This window comes from Camellia sinensis, chromosome 2, assembly GCF_055761805.1.
Source record: "Camellia sinensis isolate YWXY chromosome 2, ASM5576180v1, whole genome shotgun sequence".
Classification (NCBI taxonomy): Eukaryota; Viridiplantae; Streptophyta; class Magnoliopsida; order Ericales; family Theaceae; genus Camellia; species Camellia sinensis.
In genome coordinates, this window is record NC_138962.1 from 224,055,712 (window position 1) to 224,071,422 (window position 15,711).

Here is a 15,711-nt window from a genome sequence, read left to right on the forward strand (position 1 = left end):
ATGCATGAATCATAGAAAACTAACCAAAGAAGTATGAAAGTGGATTGTGTTGTGTATGTGAAAAGAGGTAATAAAAAAAATTAAATAGATTGACAAATCTCGTAATGAAGCAGAGAAAAAAAAATTTCTTAATCACCACAAATTTTTTTCATTGGTTTTGGGAGGTTCTACCGTTGTGGATTTTGTTAGGGTTTTGGAAGAGAGACTTTTTGGGGTATGGGCAGTGTAAGGTGTGGGTTGTGTATTTGAATGAGTGAAATGTTTTTACAAGGATAATTTTGGTATTATGTGGGAGGATAATTTTTTTTTTTTAAGGTTTTACAATTTATAAGTGAAAGTCCAAAAGGGATTCAAAATAATTGATGGGGTGTTAATAGCAGCACTCATACTTATTAGATATGAGAGGGGTATTTTTGTATTTTTCACATAAATCATTTTATCGTAAGCCACCCTATCACAAGTAATTAATTAAATTAATTTTTAATAACAAAAATATTTCAGAACTCTAATTCAAGACCCCTACTAGACCTCTAATGATGTGGAACACATTATGTGAGGAAATAACCCCCGCTATCTCTCTCTCTCTCTCTCTTATTTTTCTCTTTCTCTTTCATTTCTGCCAAGACAAATCCCTTTACTCTCATCCTCCTCATTTCCTTTCACCGACCACCAATGACCTCTCCACCAACGACGACGATATCCAATCACCTTCTCTCTATTTCCTTTCACTGACAACTGATCTCCCTTCTCTATTTAAAAGCTGTTGAACCCACCACTATTGCCGCAGCAGCAACCCCTCTTCTCCTTTCCCCTATCATTGGTCGATGCTACCCTACCAAGCCCTCTATTCCTTCCCCACTGTCTGCTGCCCCCTTCTCTCTTTCTTCTTTCTTGCTTTATATTTATAATCTAATAGACTTATTCACATTCTAGGCCTTGGAATCTTGAGAACTTGAATTCAACAAGTAACAGAGATTGAGTTACAAAATAAATAAAAAAAATCCAAAGGTTTTTGTTCAAAAACAAGTTAGAAATTTTCAGATCTATTTTTTTTTCTTTTCTTTTTTGCGTCGGTGGGTTGCTTCAAAAATTTTCAGGTCTATTTTTCTTTTCTTTTTTGCATTGGTGGGTTGCTTTTGATGGTGGTCGTCGGAGGTGGTCCTCACCAATTTTTCTTTTTCTTTTCTCTAGAGAGGGAGGAGGATGAAGAGGTTTGTGTTGTTCTTGATGGGTTTTGGGTTGTTGAAGAACTATGTTGTGGGAGATGAGGTAGGAGGTGAAGAAATAGTAGGAGAGAGAAAACTAGAGAAGCCATTTGAGATACCTGTAGCAATATTACACCCATCGGGGGTTCGTTTTATAATTTTTTTTTCTTTTCTAGACATCAGACAGTAGAGGAGATAGACAATGAAGGAGAGAACTATACGAGAAAGTGTCGATTTTTTTTTTTTTCCATAGTGCGTAAAACGCACGCACTACATATGCAAATGGACTTCCCGATCTTCTTTTGGCTGCCACCTCAATAGAGCTTTGTTTAGAAATTCTCAATTAGAGCTACCTATCATCTCTGTATTAATAATTACAATAATTACATTAATTCATATTTCATCAATCATTTCCCATATTTGCAAACAAACTTTGCCTTAAAATTCATTTGAAAATCTCTCTCTCTCTCTCTCTCTCTCTCTCTCTCCTCTTCTATGCAAGAAACCCATATAAAATCACCAACGTCAAACCTCTCTCTCAACTTGATTTCAGACAGTCCAATTCCTGCCTTCCAACCTACACAGGCTCTATTCTAATCTTTCTCTTTTTCTCTCTCTCTCTCATTGTACGATCCCCAATAGCGACACCAGTCTCTGTTGCTTCAATCTGATATATGCTTTTGAACCCTGATTCGTCGACATTGTTGTACTGTTCGCGATATTGAACCACTCAGTTTCAGCTAGGGTTTTTGTTAATCTCACCGATTGAGTGATCGGGATTGCCCCCCTATCCATTTCCATATATTGTTTATAGGGTTTATATAATTATATTATTTTATCATCAAGAATATATATATTTTTATATTTCTCGTCATTTCCCATAATTAAGTTTCAATGCTCACAGTTTATTTGGGAAAAAGAGTACCCATTTTGAGTATTTGATTTACTGTTCTATGCTTGTTGTAGTTCTTCAACAATAATATCCAATTCTCATTATTTTTCTAGCATTGAAGCAATAACATATAGTGAGTATTGGTCAAAGTGAAGTGGGTTCTTGGTAATCAGAGATAATCTGGGAAAAAGTTGAGAATTTTCATCTCTGTTTACTCTAAAAAGTTATTGTTTTTGCTTTTGTGGTGGTTGTTTTTGATTTGGGTGCAAAAAGTATAGTTGTTTTGGAAGAAGTAGCACAGGCTAGCGATCCAACAGCCGTGTATGGGCAAACATGAGGCTTGGGCGCAGCCAAGTGGCCTTCTGCCCAATGCAAGTCCACTGATTCAGGTCCTCGAATCGGAGAGATGGGTAAAAGCCGAGGAGAGAACCGCAGAGCTTATTGCCTGCATTCAGCCAAATCCACCATCAGAAGGACGCCGAAATGCTGTTGCAGATTACGTGCAGCGGCTCATTATGAAGTGCTTCTCATGCCAGGTGGTGCTTTTACTTGTAAATCTTCCCCACATGTTCTTGTGGTTCTTATCTGGTTACTACAAAGCCGTCTCCAAACCTTATTAATTTTAATCAAATTGAGTATTGAGTACAAGGTTGAGTAAAAAGCTTCATTTGATGAGAATCACTCCAATGGATAAACCCAAATTTGAGTGAAATTGCGAAGTGTCAAGTTTTGAGTGGATGCTAGGATTTTGGAGTAAAGGAGAACTTGAAAAATTTGGGTAGAAGCACTCACATTTCAAGTTGTGATTGGATAGAAATTTGAGTAAATGAAATGGGTCCCCTTCTTTTGAGTAAAACTCAATTTGGTATAGGTTTGATTGAAGGAGTGGATGGGATTTTAGTGGCTTTTTACTCAAATTTAAGTTTGAGTCAAGATTTGGGTAAGGGTTGGTGATGCCCTAAGAAACTCTTAAGTAGCACTATTAGGTTCTATTTTTCTAGGAGACTTCTTTATTTTTCTGTGGGTAAGTGGGCTGGTGGGAGTTGCTAGGAGGAAAAAGGGGAAAGTAGAAAGGGTGTTCTTTGAGGTACGAGACTCGTTGAAGGACCCATATGAGTAATGTTTAAGAGGTCACTTCAGAAATGATACATAATTAAATGTAATTGAAGAGTCAAGACCTTAGATTGATTGAAATGGTGAGACCAGATTTTTAGCCAAGTAAAGTTATCTGGAATTATGATTCATTGGTTTGAGCTTTTTCTGCATTTTAGTGAATTGGAGAATGCTCATAGTTATTGTGCAATAACTCCTTTGATTTTCTCATGCTTTAATATTTTAATACTATGATATGTCTCTTGCATAAACATGCAATATTCCCATATTTTTAATTCATTGTTATTAATACTCAAACTTCTGATTCCCAATAGGTGTTCACTTTCGGGTCTGTACCGCTCAAGACTTATTTACCCGATGGAGACATTGACTTAACGGCCTTTAGTAACAATGAAAACATGAAGGAAACATGGGCTAATCAGGTCCGCCATATGCTGGAGAGTGAGGAGAAGAACAAGAACGCTGAGTTTCGTGTAAAAGAAGTTCAATACATTCAAGCAGAAGTATTTCCTATGTGAACTCTCATTGTCTCAACTTCTCTATGCAAATTGTCTCAGCCTTTTCCCACTATGCCTGCTTTCTTAGCAACTTCTTTTTATTAATTGCAATTATAGATATTCGTGTTCTGCTCGACATTTAGCTTCAAAGGCTTGCTTCATAGTTACTTTTATTTTGTTTTATTGGGAACATGGTTTATGACATTCTACTTATCAATCTTTTTGAACAGAGTGAACCAAAAAAAACAAAAAACAGCAGAATATTCCATGTCTGTTGCAGATACTATCCTTCTTAGAAGTTCTAATCAACAAGATATTTCAGAGGTTAATAGTTTTGCCTCTATCTTATCAGAGGATGGTAGCTGTGGATTCAAATGATGAGACTGATATATAGGACATGTATTCTCTAAGCACGGGGAATGATAATTGGTTAGACAATTTTATTATAACGAAAGATAATCTGCTTGGGCAGTTCCTTAGAGCAGGATCCATTGCTTGGTACAATAGTAAAAGCTTGGGTATATTGTTTCTAAGGCAGTCACTTTGTGCAAATAACGGTTGAGTTTAGGAATAGAATGGCCTCTTGTAGAAGCTATAGAAATAGAATTGTAGGCGCGGGTAGTGATTGTTTCATCTTGTTGGTATTCAGGGTTGTCCTTGTCCAATTTGCATTTTTACACCTTTGCTGTGAGGCTGTAGTATCTCATCTTAGACATTGGTGGAATTAGTATCGCAGTTGTCCCTTATTAGTTCCATGGAATTGAAGATGCCATGAAAACTCAGTTTTCTTCTAAGGTATTATACAGGATGTGGTTTACTAACAAGATTATCTAGTGAACCACCTTTTTTCGGGGAGAAGAAAACTGCATCCATTTTTTGATCTGGGTGCAAAACGATTCCATTTTTGTTTAGTAGATACAGGGATGGCTGCCTTGTTGAAGTACGTAGTGGCTCGAATAAGGACACGGTAGCTTGCTTTAATGACTTGTTTTCTGTGATTTATAATTTAAACCTTATGAGATGTAAGAAATTTAAACCTTTTCTATTTCCTTTTAAATTAAAATTTAAATTGAGAATCCTTGAATACAAATCATATATAAACACATCAGTTTTTGTTATCCAAATTTGTTGTTGTTTCAAACTTTAGCACTATTATGATTATTATATGGTCTTTGTTCTTCCTTATCTATTTACAGGTGAAGATAATAAAGTGTCTTGTGGAAAATATTGTGGTAGACATATCTTTTAACCAGCTTGGTGGGCTATGCACACTTTGTTTCCTAGAGGAAGTGAGTTATGTGTTTCAAAAACTTTGAATTATTATTACAGTTTAAAAAATATGAACCCTGATATTGACAATGTTAGTATCTCTTTATTGAACAACAATTTATGTTCTGTAGGTTGATCATTTGATAAATCAGAACCATTTATTCAAGCGTAGCATTATATTGATTAAGGCATGGTGTTACTATGAGAGCCGAATACTGGGTGCTCACCATGGGCTTATTTCTACTTATGCCCTGGAGACCTTGGTTCTTTACATATTTCATGTTTTCAACAATTCCTTTACAGGACCACTAGAGGTTGGTATGGTTATTTTACTTTCTTCATATTGTTTTGTTTATTTGATTTTTCGTCTGAATCTTTTTCTTTGCAATTGCAGGTCCTATACCGTTTTCTGGAATTCTTTAGTAACTTTGACTGGGATAACTTTTGTGTTAGTCTATGGGGTCCTGTAGCCATTAGTTCACTTCCAGATGTAACTGGTAATAACTCACAGGAGCTTGTGATGCCTCATTGAATGACCAATGTACAGAATGTTTGGCCAATCTGACATTTCTACTTCTAATATTTTGATTTAAATGTTTTACAGCGGAACCTCCCCGAAAGGACAGTGCAGAGTTATTACTTAGCAAATTGTTTCTTGATGCTTGTAGCTCAGTATATGCTGTTTTCCCTGGTGGCCAAGAAAATCAGGGACAAAGTTTTGTTTCCAAACATTTCAATGTTATTGATCCGTTACGCATAAACAACAATCTTGGACGTAGTGTTAGTAAAGGTATTTATTTAAACATTAAATTCTTGGTTCATGTCGCTGAATTGTTGGAAGTATTTTTGTTAAAATTTATCACCTACTTCACCCACTTAAACCTACTCCACTAAACCTAACCCACTACACCCACTTAAACCTACTCCACTAAACCTAACCCACTACACCACTACCACCTCACCTACTCCACTAAACCTAACCCACTACACCACTACCACCTCCACTTCACCTACTTCTTACCTACTACACACTCACCCTCTTCTATATATAGGAATCATGAATCTTGTAATCTATCAATCAAGACATCAATCAATAATACATAAATTCTTACATGGTATCAGAGCAAGGTTAAGAATTTAATATTTTTTCGCTTCACCGGCGGGCGGCAACCTCGCCTTGGCCGCCCGCCGGACCTCAACCTAGTCCGCTAGAATTGTCTACTACATACCTACCTCCTCATCATATCTTCATAACATCTCATTCTCTCTCGGCATCATAGTAGCCGTGATACTGCTCATACTTCTGGACAGCGGAGAGAACATCGTCTTTCTCGATCTTTCCGCCGACGCCGGTGGCGAGATCCAAGGCTCCGGCTTTCGACATCACTCTCCCCAAATAGTCCATAGCAGCTTCTCCACCGGAAAGATACTCCTAACAGCAGCGGAAAAAAGGTGTTTCCCTCAGCCAAACAAGGCTCAATAGCTGTGGTCCTCATCAAAATACGTGTAATTGCTACTCCTGAACTTGGTTTCCCTATCCTTGCTAACAAGCTTCTCAAATGCTTCCGGGCCATGTTCTTCTATGTACTTCTCAGCAGCAGTTAGAATGTCATCTGGCTTACTGAAGATGTCCTTCTTCCTTGGGACATACTAGACGTTAACAGTCTGCTGTGGGTTAAGAAAGAAAGGCCTCAAATAATGCTCATAAACATATGCAGCACCACTGATACTCTTTATGATGGTGGATATTTCAATGCCATTACAACACAGCACCTTGAAATTTATTTTATTTTATTTTCTTATCTCTCTTTCTGACCATTACAACACAGCACCAGCACACTTGTTCCCACCTTTCATCATGGTCTCCACTTTCTTTTTCTTTTTTTATATTTATTTTAATCCATCTTTTTTGAAAACAAAACCAATATCACTTTTTTTAATTCCTTAATTTATTTTAATAACATGAGTGGCCTCTCTTTTCCACCATCTCCCTCTTTTTCTACACAATATTTTTGTACCACCGCCCACTCCATGATTTCCATATTAATATTATTATTATTATTATTATTATTATTATTATTTTCACAAAAAAAAAAAAAAAAAAAAAAAAAAAAAATTCATTCCAGTTGATTTTTCTGCCTTACCACACCTACCATTCGAGTTTGCCAAACACACTTATTTTATTCATGTCAGGATCAACCCCGATCATAATTTTACACGAGAAAAAAAAAAAAAAAAAAAAAAAAAAAAAAAAACCACCATAACACACCCAACACCCACAGTGGGATTTTTCTTCTCTACTCTGCTGCAGATCTCTTCTTCTTTCCTCCGTCCTGGGCGGCCCTTGACGGTGCTGCCTCCGTGTTTCCCACTCCACTGGGCATGATCACTACTCCTTGCTCCTCCACTGCAGCATATGGCGGCCCTCCAAATCGGAACATAAAACTGGCCTTCCGCTTCAGCTCCTTGTTTTCCGCCTTTAGCACACTTATCTCTGCTCGCGCATCCTTATACATGCGTTGGAGCAGAGCCAGTTGGGCGTTTAACTGCTGCACCTCATTTGTCCTACTCTGCAGCCGGTTCGACAAATTTGTAACCGCAGTCATGGTTTCCACACATGACTTCAAGGTATACTGATTGGCCTCCACATCCGACTGCACCGCCATTTTTTGCTCCACCGACCGCATCGGAAAGTTCAACGGAGCAAAACCAGAGGTGTTTGGTTGAGGTTCACTGGCCACCGCACCAGTTATTTCTCTTGTGGACTCGTTCAGTTCTGGAAAGAGCGTGAGCAGACCACGGGAAGAGGAGGCCATGTTCTGGGTAGCTGGACGGGAAGAAGAGGCCATGTTGCTGAGTGTTTCAGAGACGGGTTGGTTACAGAGTATTACAGAGTTTCTTTCTCAGCAAAGGAAGAGTTGTTTTCAGAGGATTTTCAGAAGTTTTTTTGTCTGCCTCAGCCTCAGCATCAACCTTGGTTAAATAGCGAGGCAGCCACGCGTATCGCGTGCCTCTTGCCACCAGACGACAAAACGGGCGTGCAAGCCAAGGCGCCCACGTGCCTCGCCATCATGTCCGGCACACCTTTTTATGGATTGGGCACGCCTTTTGATGGCACGCCTTTTGAAAGATTGGGCACACCTTTTGAGGGTGCGACTTTTTAAGGGTCCGACAAGACTCTGTAAACTGTCCCGACATTTGATTCCGGTTAGCTCCTTTATGGGTCCGACAAGACTCTGTAAACTGTCCCGACATTGATTCCGGTTAGCTCCTTTATGGGTCCGACAAGACTCTGTAAACTGTCCCGACATTGATTCCGGTTAGTTTCTACAAGGGTCCAGCAAGACTCCGTAAACTGTCTTCTACAACGGTCCGACATGACCCCATAAACTGTCTTCTACAACGGTCCGACATGACCCCATAAACTGTCTTCTACATCGGTCTGACACTACCATACAGTGTCCTCTACAACGTTATGACACCACCATACAGTGTCTTCACCAACGGTCTGACACGACCATACAGTGTCTCCTATCCTTTTTTTTATGTATTTTCTTGTTTTGTTCCTCTCTTCAAACTCAAGTTGGTTAGTTCCTATCCCCCTTGAGTTTGCGGGGGGCTGTTAAAATTTATCACCTACTTCACCCACTTAAACCTACTCCACTAAACCTAACCCACTACACCCACTTAAACCTACTCCACTAAACCTAACCCACTACACCACTACCACCTCACCTACTCCACTAAACCTAACCCACTACACCACTACCACCTCCACTTCACCTACTTCTTACCTACTACACACTCACCCTCTTCTATATATAGGAATCATGAATCTTGTAATCTATCAATCAAGACATCAATCAATAATACATAAATTCTTACAATTTTGTTGGTTACTTTTCCTTTTCCCTTTTTTTTTTCCTCAGGTTGTTTCATTTTAGTGTATTAAATGAACTTTTCTGTTATATGTTTTCTTTTTTGGGATAATTAGACCAATCTCCCATGAGTTCCGACAATTCCATGGACCTCCCCTGTCGTTTTTGAAATTACAATGCCCTCCCCTATCATAGTTGCCGTGTAACGGCCGTTTATTATCATGTATGTTTGCAGCAAGGCCGTAAATCTCACACATTGGGAGTCAGCATAGCAACAGCCATGTGTAATATCACAGATCGTAGTTTCTGTTTGCTCGTGGTTGCTTATGAATCCTTTTAGTTATTTACCCTTATCTTGGGTCATGAATGCCATGCTGGTGAAGTCACAAATGTTTCCTCTTTCATATCCTTTCCTAAAAAAGAGGAGAAACTGTTGCCAGCTTAGGTTTTTTTATTTATTTTTTTGTAGTGTGCATTTTTTGTTCATTCAAATACTAATCTAGGTTGTGGAAAAGTTGCATAACAAAAGTTAGTAGTGCATCTTGATAAGTAAGGCACGAGGAAGACATACGGTTATGAGAAAGTTAAAATCTAATGATGTTTCTTCCCTTCTGCATATTTTCGCACACATCAACAGGAAGCAAGCTTGACAGAGAGACATAAAAACACATATCCACTATGTATGTAATGATGTCCATGGAGTTAATTTCGTCTTATATGTATGTATGCAGTTATATGACTGGTAGATTTTCTAAATGCTTTTGAATGGTAATATTTTTTGGATAAATTAATCTTTTATCTATTTGTCCTGATTTAATTTGTTTTATTACCAGGTAATTTTTTTAGAATACGCAGTGCATTTGCATTTGGGGCTAAAAGGCTGGCAAGATTACTTGACTGCCCCAAAGAGAACCTAGTTCATGAAATAAATCAGTTCTTTATGAATACATGGGACAGACATGGAAGTGGTAATCGCCCGGATGCACCGACAACTGATATTGGGCAGTTGAGATTGTCAATTCCAGATCACTTACAGAGGCCTGAGAATCTGAAGAACAATCAAAGTGCCAAAAAATTGAATGAGAATGCTTCTGGTCATGAGATCGAAGTTGATGGAACTCGTTCATGTAATGTTTCCTCCCAACATAGTAATTATTCCTTACAAAGTACGACCAGAACTACTGATGTTTCTTCAGCTACTTGTAGTCAAAGCCAAAAGAATTATGGCAACCTGAACAGCTCAAGGATATCAGATCCGGTTGTACAAGAAGTTAGTCCTAATTTGGGTATGAACATTGGTAAAGGTCAGAGTGTTAACCTTGATCATTTGGTGAATGACATTCAGGGTAGGTTTCTTTTTGCACGGACACGCTCTAGTCCCGAGCTTACTGAGACACATAGTGATGTCTCTTCTCGAGGACAGCATAACAAAGCACCGGAAAGTGGAAAAGCTCAGGCTACCGCTGCAACACAAGATACGGACAGGAGGAAGAAACCAGGATCTGAAATTTTAGCAAACCATAGTGCTCGATCTTCAACCAGCAATCTTTCCTCTGTCAGGCATGTGCCATCCCATCAAAGCCTTGATGCTACTGTCAACCCAAGTAGTGGTTTAAATAGCTATCATCGTCATTCAGGCTCAGCTGCCACTGGTAAAGAATTTTCTTCTGTCAGTGGGACACAAGGGACGCATCAGGAAGAACAAGATCTTGTGAACATGATTGCATCTTCTACGGTTCACAGTCTTAATGGACAGGTTCATGTACCTTTGAATTTATCTTTGGCTAACCTACCTTTTCCAATCTCGCCATCCATTCTAGCTTCAATGGGGTATTCTCAGAGAAATTTTCCAGGAATGGTTCGCCCAAATTTTCCCTTGAACTTGATTGATCCTTCTTTTTCTAACATGCACTTTCCTCAAGGTTTGTTTTCTCCAGGACTAACCCATTACTGCCCTGGCATTGGATTGGCCTCAAAATCAGAAGATATTATTGAACAAAACAATGAAAATTTTGGTTCCATGGAAGTGAATCCAGGAGAGGCTGATCATGATTTCTGGCAGGAGCAGGATGTTGAGTCTGATAGTAGAAATTATGAAATGCTTCAATCCGATGATAAGCCGCAATCAAGTTCAGTAAGCAATAATTTTGTTCCTTCATCTTCTGTTTCTGGCAGCTCGATGAGAGTTAAGCAGAAATCCACCAAAGAAAACCGAGAGTCAATGCAGGAATATCATCAAGATAGTTTCTCATTTCAAGATAACAGAGGAAATGATTTTTACTCAGATGACAGAACCATGAGTTCAAGGTTCTCATCTGCTGCCCACAGTAATTCTCTGAGAAGTAAAACCTCTTCAGAGAGTTCTTGGGATGGATCATCACCAAAGGTCTCAAAGTCGACAAGGGAAAAACGGGGAAAGAAAACATTTCTTGTAGAACCGTCTTCTGTGTATGGGAAAAGTACAACCATGTCCGAACGTGGTATTCAGGCCGAGGAGGATGACAGGGACTGGAATCCACTCTCAACCATTGGCAGTGAAATGGCAGAAAGAAGCTCAGTACCTCAGTCTGTTGGTTCTTTGCAAGGTCCGAGGCAGCACATACCAGGCTATGAACTACCTCAGACAAGTGAGTCAGACTCAATGTTACCCATTGCTCCAGTGCTCTTAGGTCCTGGTTCACAGCAAAGAATGACGGATAATTCTGGGCCTCTTCAATTTACATTTTATCCTACAGGGCCACCTGTTCCATTCCTTACAATGCTTCCTTTCTATGATATTCCACCTGAGACCAGAACTTCTGATGCGTTGACAAGCCATTTTAGTGGGCAAGGGGGCCTGGATAGTAGCGATTCTGGTCAGAACTTTGATTCATCCATGGGGCTTGATCAATCTGAGGAATTAAGTACTACTAATTCTTCAAGCAGGACTGGTTTTGTTGAGACTTCTGATGAGCACAAGGCTGACATTCTTAATAGTGACTTTGCTAGCCATTGGCAAAATTTGCAATATGGGCGGTTTTGCCAAAACCCACAGTACCATGGGCCTGTGGTTTATCCTTCCCCTGTTGTGCCACCCATGTACATGCAAGGTCATTTCCCTTGGGATGGTCCTGGAAGACCTCTTTCAGCCAACATGAATCTCTTCACTCAGCTTATGGGTTATGGCCCTCAGCTTATTCCTGTTGCTCCACTCCAATCTGTTTCTAATAGACCTCCCAATATCTATCAACAGTATGTTGATGAGTTGCCGAGACATCGTACTGGGACTGGGACCTATCTGCCAAATCCTGTAAGATAGCTCTTTATGTTATCTATTTCTATGTCCATTAATATTAATGCTACTATTTTTCGGCTGTAAAAGTTTTTTCGCCTGTATTGACGCCAATGAAAAGGCCAAGTACCATATTGTTGGATAAAAGATGTTAATATATGTTCGATCCTTGTGTTTTTCACATGCTATTTGGTCACTAATGTTGACCTTTGTGCTTTTTTTAATTTGTAGCCCGCTGAATGGACTAGGTTTCTAGTAATGACACCGCTATCTTATCCAGGTCTATTTTTTTATGGTATTTGATCTGGATTTATTGAAAAAATTGGGTTGCAGGTCTGCAAGTTGATTTTCATTTAGTGTTTCAATGTTAATGTGTACGATGTTAATCAATGCTGCACAAAATGGTGGTTCTTGTACGACCTTCATAGACTTGAGTACGAGTATCAGGTGCGAGTGTATATCCAAGCGTCAAACCTTCATAAACCTAAATCTTAGGATATTGGGATATATCAAAATGTTGGATATGCGTACGGGATGCGTCGTGGATACTTATATATTGCATATTGTACAATGGGGGTCTTTGTTACAACTTAAAAAGAGGTGATTATAGCTTATTTTAATTTGGGAGTCTATGCCAGACTATTTGGTGCAGTTACTACTTATAGCTTATTAGGCAGAAATAACTTAAATAAGCGGAAAAAAAAAAAACTGATTATCTAGAAGATGGGGGAGAGCTAATTAGCTTATACTTTCTGATTATCAATTTTTAGCTTCAAATAATCTCTACCAAACATGGCCAATATTTTTAGATAAGATGTAAATTTTGTAAAAATGTACTTGAAAATTAAACAGGATTTAGGAAAAATATAAAATTTCTCTCATAGTGTTATCTTTTGCTTGCTATTTACTGTTACATGTGTGACTTGTAAAAAAAACACGATCACGGTTTTCTTCATTACTGGGTGAACTTGATAAATTTCTGTTTGATATTGTAAGTGTTGATTAGCTTCATATTTGACCCTTTCATTCCGGTTTTCTTCAGAAGCTTTCCATAAGGGACCGGCATTCTTTAGGTGCAAGAAGGGGGAATTACAGCTATGACAGAAGTGACAACCACAGTGATAGGGAGGGGAATTGGAATGCCAATTCAAAATCACGATCTTCTGGGCGCAATCATAGTCGCAACCAAACTGAGAAGTCAAACTCCAGGCTAGACCGGTTGGCTTCCAGTGAAAACCGAGCAGGCAGGTTGGGGGGCTCATACAGACGTGACTCCGTTCCTTCTTACCAATCCCAAAATGGTGTCCAGCACTCCAATTCCAGCCAAAGTGGTCCTCCCAATGTAGCATATGGCATGTATCCTTTACCAGCCATGAACTCCAGTAGCGTGTCAGCAAATGGACCGACTGTTCCACCTGCTATGTTCTATCCATTTGAGCATAATGCAAGTTACAGTTCACATGCCGAACAGCTTGAGTTCGGATCACTTGGGCCAGTGGGTTTCTCTAGTATGAATGAGCAACCACAACAGCTAAAAGAAGGAAGTCAAGCGAGGGGAGCATTTGAGGAACAAAGGTTTGATGGGGGCTCTGTGCAACGATATTCACCAGATCAGCCATCCTCACCCCACCTTCAAAGGTCTTAGGTAATTGCTCCTTTTGAAGCTGATGGGAATTTGTGTGATTACTATAATATGTTGGGCCTGAGCTCTCATATGATAAAGTTGGGCTTTAAATAGTCACATGGATATAGATTTCCTTCTCGTCCTTTTTACAATTTTCAACAATATGGTTGAAGTGGCAGTATGACATTTGAAGAGTCTCGAAAGTAGGGCATAGCTTCTGGGGAAAGATAGCAATGGACGGGTATGGACCGAGATCCCTCCTTCCCTGACCCCACCATTAGTTGAATTTTGTAATAAGGCAATAAAGTTGAATATGGAGAAATAATAGAGACAAAAAAGAGAAAAGAAAGAACAAAGGTTTTACGTGGTTCAACCAATATTGGTCTACATCCACACACACAAAGCTCTATAGGCTACATCTTTCATTCACTCAACTTGATATTTTTGTTTACATGATGCACCATATGTATAGAGTGGGAGATGCAATCAAATCTCTTCAGTTAAGGAATTTAAATAAATCAAATATACAAAAAATCATAATAAATATAAATCATGGGATCTCTATATATTCTAATATCCTACATATATTTGACAATATAATCTTATCTCCAACACCGTTCTAACCTTGATGTATGTCTTTCATGACACGACGTGTCTTTTTCACAGAAGTATCCGTACTTCTTAGAAATGAACTATGCACTGCATGTTTAATGTTGTGGCTGTATTTGGCTTGCTTACCTATTATTTCCCATTTTATTCTTTTAGTTTTTGTTTGAGATTTTAGGCAATTTTTTTAACAATTATTTCCTTTTTTTTTTCTTCTTCACTGGAATCACTTTTGATGTTAACAATGTATTTGTCTTAACAGGAGTGCTTGATTATTTTGCCAGATTGGTGGCTCAAAGGAATTATCAGTTGAAAGATGAGGATTTTGCAGCCCTTGCATTTCTGAGCCAGGTAGAAAATGATAATGGGAGAAATTAGAATGAGAAAACCTCTAATGACTGGGGCTTATTGTTCTCTCACTTGTAAAAGGAAAAAAAAAACCCCCACAAATTATGAGGACATGATTGCTTAAAATTTTACTAATGAACTCGGTCACTATTGATGCCCGGCTTCATGCTTGTATATGTAAACTACCAAGTCATCTTCTAACCAATAGCCATTTTCTATGTAGGTTTTGACAGATTTGTAATTCAATTGAAAAACTCTTCTGAGGTTTACAAATTAGGGTTTTTACATTGCTATAAAGCTATATCGCTGTCAGGTCCTTTGTTAACACATTTTCTTAACGTTTTGATTCATAAATTCACTGTGCACTAGGGTTTGTTCAGGATGCTTGCTATTAGTGTGGCAATATCACCCAAAAAAAAAAAAAAAAAAAAAAAAACAAATAAGGAAGATAAAATTAGATGACAAAGTCGAAAAAGTCTCATTTTTCATTTGAAGCTTTCATGTTTCTACAGAGATTCTAAATGGTAGTTGTCCCGTTATTAACAACTTTGATTCTAAAAAGTTCCCTGTGCATATTTTCTCTAGTAATTTTTTGTATTGTTGTTGAAGATTGAATTCACGTGCCAAATGTATGTGATTACTAAATTACATTCTCAACTCTCCGAGTTATTTATTTAGTTATTTATTTTTGCATAAAATGGCCCCTTTCATCTGCCTCTTTTTGTCTTTGTTCTTGTAGTGTCTATGAAACTGTGTATAACTAGGTCTGTAAATGAGCCAAGTCAGTCAAATATTACATTGTTTTAGTTTAGTTGACTATAGAAAAAGTCAATCTCTAACAAGTTTTTAATAAATCAAACAAAAATAACCAAATAAATCATAATTTAAAATTTCAATCAAACGCCATTAGTTAGCTTTTTTCGGAGTAAGTTAATTTATAACTGTTACTAAACAGGACTAAAAACTAGACAAAGGGTGCTACTTTTTACTTTTTAATTATTAATTATA

The 15,711-nt window shown here is 38.3% G+C and overlaps 1 protein-coding gene across 5 annotated transcripts; it reads left to right on the top strand.

Annotated features, from left to right (window-relative positions):
• The first annotated feature begins 1,571 nt into the window (after nt 1-1,571).
• LOC114268367 (uncharacterized) lies at nt 1,572-14,976 on the top strand. 5 transcript variants are annotated; one of them, XR_014362685.1, is made up of 10 exons: nt 1,604-2,633; nt 3,525-3,713; nt 4,904-4,996; nt 5,108-5,290; nt 5,371-5,473; nt 5,581-5,766; nt 9,688-12,143; nt 12,459-12,725; nt 13,168-13,770; nt 14,618-14,976. XR_014362685.1 is itself a non-coding variant. In XM_028209534.2 (9 exons), the coding sequence occupies exons 1-8, from the start codon at nt 2,421-2,423 to the stop codon at nt 13,768-13,770; spliced, it is 4,026 nt and encodes a 1,341-aa protein (XP_028065335.2). In that variant the 5' UTR covers nt 1,572-2,420; the 3' UTR covers nt 14,640-14,976. The 5 variants fall into 5 exon arrangements, 2 of the variants coding, with proteins under 2 accessions (XP_028065335.2, XP_028065334.2); XR_014362684.1 differs by having other exon boundaries at nt 12,459-12,572; XM_028209534.2 differs by lacking the exon at nt 12,459-12,725 and having other exon boundaries at nt 1,572-2,633; nt 14,640-14,976.
• Nucleotides 14,977-15,711: the final 735 nt, after the last annotated feature.